A 7,288-nucleotide genomic window follows, 5' to 3' on the forward strand; every position below is an offset into this window, starting at 1 on the left:
ACGTGGCTCTCTAGGGAGCCAGAGCCGGCGCCTCCGGAGCCCCGCGCCGCCTTAGGGCCCCGCAAGCCTCGAACGCCCGCGCCGCTTGGGGGGGGGGGGGGTAGAACGCGGGGCACAAGCGGACTAAAGGGGGAAGCAGGCACCAAAGAGGACTCCCGGCGCGCGGACATTTCCTTCGCCCGGGACCGGCCCGTCCTTCCCGGAGGCTTCCGCGGGAGGCGAGTTGGTGCCGGCCGGTGCATGCGAAAACAGGTAAGTGCCCCCGAGCGCCTCCTGCCCAGACCCCCCCCCCACTCCCCTCCGCCAGACAGGCTCCCCCAGCCCCATGGCTAAAATCCCCACTGCCCCCCGGTCAGACACCCCTTGCTCTCCCCCCCCCCCTCAGAGAGCTCCTGCCCCCCGGTCAGACACCCCTTGCTCTCCCCCCCCCCTCAGAGAGCTCCTGCCCCCCGGTCAGACACCCCCTGCTCCCCCCCCCCGTCAGAGAGCTCCTGCCCCCCGGTCAGACACCCCCTGCTCTTCCCCCCCCTCCCGTCAGAGAGCTCCTGCCCCCCGGTCAGACACCCCCTGCTCCCCCCCCCTCAGAGAGCTCCTGCCCCCCGGTCAGACACCCCCTGCTCCCCCCCCCAGAGAGCTCCTGCCCCCCGGTCAGACACCCCCTGCTCTCCCCCCCCCGTCAGAGAGCTCCTGCCCCCCGGTCAGACACCCCCTGCTCTCCCCCCCCCCCCCCGTCAGAGAGCTCCTGCCCCCCGGTCAGACACCCCCTGCTCCCCCCCCCGTCAGAGAGCTCCAGCCAGCCTGGCCAGACACCACCTGGCCAGAGACCCCTCAGGCCAGACACCCCCTGCTCTCTGCCCCCCCGGTTAGAGACCTCCTGCCCCCTGGCCAGAGACCCTTCTGCCCCCTGACCAGACAACCCTTACTTCCCCAGCCAGACACTCCCTGCCCTCTGCCCTCCCTGCCAGAGACCTTCTGCCCCTCCAGCCACAGACCCCCTGCCCTCTGCCCCCCCCCCCCCAGCCAGCCCCTGGCCAGAGAGCTTCTGCCCCCTGGCCAGACCCCCCCCCGCCAGACCCCACTCCCTGCCTCCTGGCCAGACACCTCATGTTCCCGGCCCTCTGGCCAACATCCCTCTACCCTCTGGCCAGTCAGCCTGCCCCCTGTCCAAATTCCCCCATCCCTCTATCCAGACAGCCCTTGCCCCCAGTTCCCAGCCAACATCCCCTGCCCAGACATCCCCTGCCCTCAGGCCAGACCTCTCGCCCTCACCCCCTCCTGCACTTCACTTCCTGCTCAGATCCTGCACTCCTATCCCTATCCCATTCACTGGCAGCTCTGTCCTGCACACTTAATGCCTCATTTTTGGCCCCAACCCAGAGGCTAGGGGGACCCACAAAATCTACTAACCCTGGAACCCCAGAAGAGTAAATCTGGCCTGAAGCCTTGAACCTCAGTCCTCGCTGCCCCTCTCCCATGACGGGGCTGGAGTACCAGGGGAGTGAGGTGTTTCAGTTGTGGATCATATCCATGAGGGTTGGAGGTTTTGGGGGAGTTTTTTTTGCTTCTCACTTGTGTGGTCCCCAACTGATTTTTCTCTGGTTCAGTGGCTCCCGACCCAAAAAAGTTTCCCCACCCCTGCCATAAATAAAGACAACGTTGAAACCTTTTGTGTTGGACATAATATTTTACTTTATTTAAAAATAAAGTCTGGTCAACAAGCCCCCATCTGGTGCAGTGTCATATCACTCCTACACGTCCGCACACGTCAACTGTGAGTCCATCATACACCTGAACCCCCTGCCCTGAGCCCCTCATAGCCCCACATCCCTAGTCCCCTGCCATAACACTCCTGCACCCTCACACTCCTACCTTGTGCCCTAAGTCCATCATATACCCTACCCCAGACTCCTGCAGGCCCACATCACCAGCCCCCTCTTGCAAGATTGACAGAAGACAGCCTGAATTGCATGCGTGATGCTGGATTTGACCAGTTATGATGTAAACGTCAAAGAAATGTGTGAAAAGATGCAGCAGCAGAAGTGCCATTAAATAAAGTCTGTGAGTACAATGCTTCATTTGTTCTATTATTATCATTATGTCAATTATCAATAATATTGCGTTGTATATTTTCAGCCATGCAAATGGGCACTCTTATGTGGCTCTTTGTTGATCCCTTGTTCTGACTTTTGATGTAGTTTGGCTTTTTGGTTTGGAAAGGTTGCCGACTCCTGTCCTAGGAGAGCAGCTGTGCAGAGCCCATGCAGATAATGTTGTTGCCTGTCTTTCCTTGTGGTGATGTAACACAGAGGGCCAAAGCTTTTGCTCATGTGGAACGCTGCATCTCCTGGAGTGTCTTTTTAGTATGATAACATAATGATGTAAATGTTTTCCACTTTATTTGTTGGTCTTGAACGTAATTTCCCAGTGTTGGTCTGGAAACCATGGGCCTAGGTACCTTGGGCCAGATGCTTCTATCAGTTATACTGGTGTAACTCTGGAGGAATACAAATAATTTCAGTAGAGTAAATCTGGATTCCTGGCCTAGCTCAGAATCAGACTGACATACTGAGTGTAACATGTACCAGACCCTTGTACATAAGATCTGGAATCTGCTCTCAATTCTGCTTCTCCACAACTGGGCAATTTTGGGCAAATCCCTTAAACACCTTGAATCTCAGGAACCCTATTTTGAAAATGAATTATATGAAATGAACACTGCTTTGTAAACTGCTTTGAGAGCTGTTGATTATAAATGCTTAATGCTACTGTGATAATTTCCCACTTTCAGTTCTGAATCAGTTGCATCACTTTTCTCCACAGTTTCTTTTCCACTTCACCTAGATTAATCGCAGTTTCGGTCTTTGGTCTAAGCACCTGGCAGCTTCGTGAACAAGAGAATCCCGTGCTGCTTTTCAATCCAACAGCACAGAGCATGAATATCTAGGTCACGGGGCCCAGCAATGCTGAATGGAAAGTGTGTCTGGTACTGTCCAGCACCCTCCTGGACAACACCAGTTCACATAAAGTCTGCCATTTTATTAATAGGAAATGATATACACAAACCATATTCTCAAATAGTTTCCTAAATATTTCAATTTCAAGACACTCGGGCTTCGATAAAGCAATAAAACACATTTATTTGCTACAGAAACTACACATTATCTAAGTGATTGCAAATAGTGAACTATAAAGCCCAGAATTGGCTACAAAGAAATAAAAAGTTAAAATGCCACTAATACCTAACTTAACAAGGTAAATGAATTCAAAGCAAAGATTTCTCTCACTCCCTGCTCTGCCATCCTACTGACTGTATACTATTCAGCCAGAACCCTTCTCCAGCCCAATGCTCCTTTCTTTTCCCTTCAAATGGCATGGGTGTCATGAGCAGAGAAAAAGGGAGGACAAGTAATTTTGGGGTATTTGCCTTCTCCACTTACTGTCATGTCTCTTTTGCAAGAATGAGCTCCAGGTGACAGTCAGGAGACAAAAAGTGAAGGGACAGAAAAACACTATTGTTTGTATGTTTAAATGTAGATTTCTCACTTTTTTCATCTTCCTGCCCAAGAAAGGCCTCTTAACCAAATGTGCTATTATTTGATTTTGTTTACACCTGGCTGAAATATCTCTCTTACTTCTTTCTGAGGAACTATTTTGCATCTGCTTTTCTTGGAACATATGACTAATGTTGTAGAGTAGAATCCTATGACTTTACATACAATGTTGGCTTACACATTTTACCAGGACAATGATGGTCAGCAGATTATGAGCTTTAAAATGACACCTCACAAGGCATGCTATGCACACAATATATCATTATCTTGCAAATGAGGTGAGCATAAGGATACTGTCTGTCTCCATGATCAAATAATTTATTTTCAATCTTATTTGCTTGTGGTTGCTTTCTTTAACTTTTAATTTTCTTGAATCAGTGAATGCTTTTGTAAATGCGGCTTCCAGATAGTTCAACTGAGAAGAGGCAACTGTATATTGTACAAATAGGCAGATTTTTATTATTTCAAACCATTTTTACATTCTTAAAGGAATATATTTAACATTTTATCATGGAACATGGAAAGTAAAAATAAATATAAATGGTAATTTTTTTTAAAAAAATTGTATTTACAAAGAATTATATGGGAGTCCAGGAGTGAAGTATCTATCTACCTTTTTTGTAAGTATTAGCGAATACTGGAACATCCTATCAATTCTTTAATGTGGGCTGTAGAAGCTAAGATTACCAAGTCTGGGAGTTCTGAGGTTCCACTTCCTTGTCCCTTTGGTACCAAGATATAAAAAGTGCCCTGCAATTCAAAGGCTCCATGTTATGTTACATTGATTTGACATGGCATAACTTAAGATTGACTTACAGGAGTAGCATACGCCAGCACTGAGCTAGATCCAGAGCAAGAGAAGCAGCACCATCATCACCTCCTCTACTCCCATCCATCGTGTCAGGGAAGCCCTTCATTGTCTTTGTTTTTACATTGAAAAGTGCCAGGAAGGAAAGGAAAATGCCTGGGCATTAAAATGTTTCCATTGACCCCAAAGGAAATTTTGCTCAATGTTTTCCATGTGTCAGACATTTAGGGAATTTTCAGACTGGGATCAGGTTGAACTGAATTTTCTCTAAGCACCTGGGAACTCTAAAATCAGTTATTGCACCAGTAACTCTGTCCATTTCTCACTCACAATCCCCTGAGCTGTACCTTTCCCAGAATCCCTACTCTTCAGAGTGTATAATACTTTCCAACAGAACTAAGAGGAAAAACTCACAGCAAACCTGCTGATATAGGATACACACCGAGTGTCTGGTTTGACTTTATCCCTCTGTTTAATTTAGAGGTTAGAAAAAACAAACCCTTTCCATGCTATTTTTATTCAGTTCCATGCAGACTGGGTCAGAGGACGCACACACACCACGTTCTCTCTTGGAAACATTACCCATACTGGTTTTGTTGTTACCTTAACCGAATATAAAGGCTGTAGTGATGGAAAGCACCTTTCTGCTCCTTGTGCATGGACACAAACCCAGTGACAATCTCTGCAACAACCCCACAGAGCACAGGAAGAGTCCAGAGTAGCTGGAGGGTGTGTTGGTTCAACCCCAGAAATCACACACTTTCTATTTGCAAATGCATAATGGAACCAATCCCACGATGTAGAACAAGGAGATTTGGTGCCCCCCTCCTCTTTCCCGGTACATACAGCTCCGTGCTTTCAAAGCACTTCACACGTATTCTTACACTCACACGTGAAATAGGTGCCTCCTTGCGTTTTGCTACAGCAGCAGCCCAAGGAAGCCCTGAACTCATGTCCCAGCTGCAGGTCTTGTGGGAAGGCAAAGAATTAATGTAATTAACCAAAATATAACAGTAAACAATTTCACCACCGTCTTTGTGAAAGGGCATTGCAATGGGCCAGGAATTGAATACATTGGTGCCCACTCCCCATCGCTAAACTAGCACCGAGTTAATCAGACTCAAGACTTGGTTAGGAGTTTATTGATGACTTTCCTCAAGGCGCCCTGCACTTCTGTGTTCCTCAGGCTGTAGATGAGGGGATTCAACAAGGGGATCAGCACCGTGTAAAACACTGAGGCTATTTTGTCCGTGTCCAAGGAATAGCTGGAGGGGGGCCGTAAATACATGAAGAGTTCAGACCCATGAAACATGCCCACTGCGATCAAGTGGAAAGCGCAGGTGGAGAAGGCTTTGCGCCGGCCCTCGGCAGAGCGGATCTTCAAGGTTGTGGCAATGATATAGATGTAGGAGAGAAGGACAGTCACAATGCTTCCCACTAAAATGCAGCCACTCAAAGCAAATAACAAAATCTCACTGATGCTAGTGTCAGAGCAGGAGAGCGCCAGCAGCGGGGGCATGTCACAGAAGAAATGGTTGATGATGTTGGAATGGCAGAATGAGAGCCGGAATGTAAAACATGTTTGTATCATTGAATCCACAATCCCCACAGCATAGCACAAAGCCACCAGCAGGTGACAACGCTGCGTGGACATGGTGACCCTATACTGCAGGGGGTTACAGATGGCCACATAACGGTCATACGCCATCACAGCCAGCAAGACACACTCAATATCTTCAAAAGAGAAAAAGAAATACATTTGCGCAGCGCAGGCAGTGTAAGAAATGCTTTTCTGCTCAGCCAAGAAATTCTGCAGCATCTTGGGGGCTATTACTGTGGAACAGCAGAGATCACAGAAAGACAAATTTCTGAGGAAAAAGTACATGGGGGTGTGGAGTTGTGGGTCAATGGTGATTAATAAGATCATCCCCCCGTTCCAGACCAGGGTGGTAACATAAATCAGTAGGAACAATACAAACAGAGGGACCTGCAGCTGTGGACGATCTGTCAGACCTGAGAGAATGAACTCAGTCACCACCGAGTGATTTCCCTCTTCCATCTCCTAAGAGCCGACATCAGGCAGCTACAGGGAGGTGGGAGGATGGCTGGCTGGGAGAACTAATCTCTTTTCTGTAACGAAGTAAATGAAGAAAATGAAGATCAGTTTTTTTAATGGGCACCAGTACAAAATTGGAGAAGAGCTTATTCCACAGAGCCAGATGTTCACAGCTGAACATTCCAGATGTTCCATACAATACACACTCTGTTCAAAAACAAGGACATACTCATCAGTCATTCCCCACTGATATACTACTGCTCACTAATCAAAAGTGACTTGTGTCTTTGCCTTTGGAGAATCCCGGTGAAACCCAGCTCAGTGTGACAAGATGATTTCTTAGCTCAGGACGGGGTAAGAGTAAATGAGTGTCAATCTTTCTACCCTCTTTGGGCAAGGGGAGCTTGGTGGCTCAGCGTGTTGGTTTGAGGTAAAGGTCGCTGTGCTAATGAAGCTTTTTGGCATCTGAAAATGGCATGTACATTCATCTCTACGAAAACTCAGAGACATAATGAAAATCATTGGCTTCGGAGACTATGTAATTGCCTGTTTTTTCAAACCAAAGAGCTCATTCCTTTAGCTGCAGGTGTAGGCGCTGTGCTGAGGCATTTAGTGCTGGAGCGCTTGAATTCAGACCCTGCTGATCACCCTTGTGTCTATTTGTGTGTGTGATTGAGATGCAGGACAACAGCACGTACCTGCTAAGAAGAGACAGACGTGGTGGTGTTTCCCCATCAACAGAAACTGACAATCTGGAGCATTCTGAAAGTTTTATACTGAGATCTGTGATCTATGGGGCATGTTTCCTGAAGCAAGTGGGAATACCTGAGCCCAGGGAGACACAACACCTAATTAATGTGCTCAGTGAACCAA

The 7,288-nt window shown here is 48.0% G+C and overlaps 1 protein-coding gene across 1 annotated transcript; it reads right to left on the bottom strand.

Moving 5' to 3' along the window:
- Positions 1–5,479: 5,479 nt before the first annotated feature.
- LOC102446545 (olfactory receptor 5AR1-like) lies at positions 5,480–6,418 on the bottom strand. The gene has a single exon (XM_006133551.2). It carries the CDS (start codon positions 6,416–6,418, stop codon positions 5,480–5,482), a length of 939 nt encoding a protein of 312 aa, XP_006133613.2.
- Positions 6,419–7,288: the final 870 nt, after the last annotated feature.

The sequence above is a fragment of the Pelodiscus sinensis genome, chromosome 4 (genome assembly GCF_049634645.1).
Source record: "Pelodiscus sinensis isolate JC-2024 chromosome 4, ASM4963464v1, whole genome shotgun sequence".
Taxonomy (NCBI): Eukaryota; Metazoa; Chordata; order Testudines; family Trionychidae; genus Pelodiscus; species Pelodiscus sinensis.

Bases quoted from the DNA above. Each gene is read 5' to 3' on its own strand.
- LOC102446545 (XM_006133551.2), bottom strand. From the start codon at position 6,418: ATGGAAGAGGGAAATCACTCGGTGGTGACTGAGTTCATTCTCTCAGGT.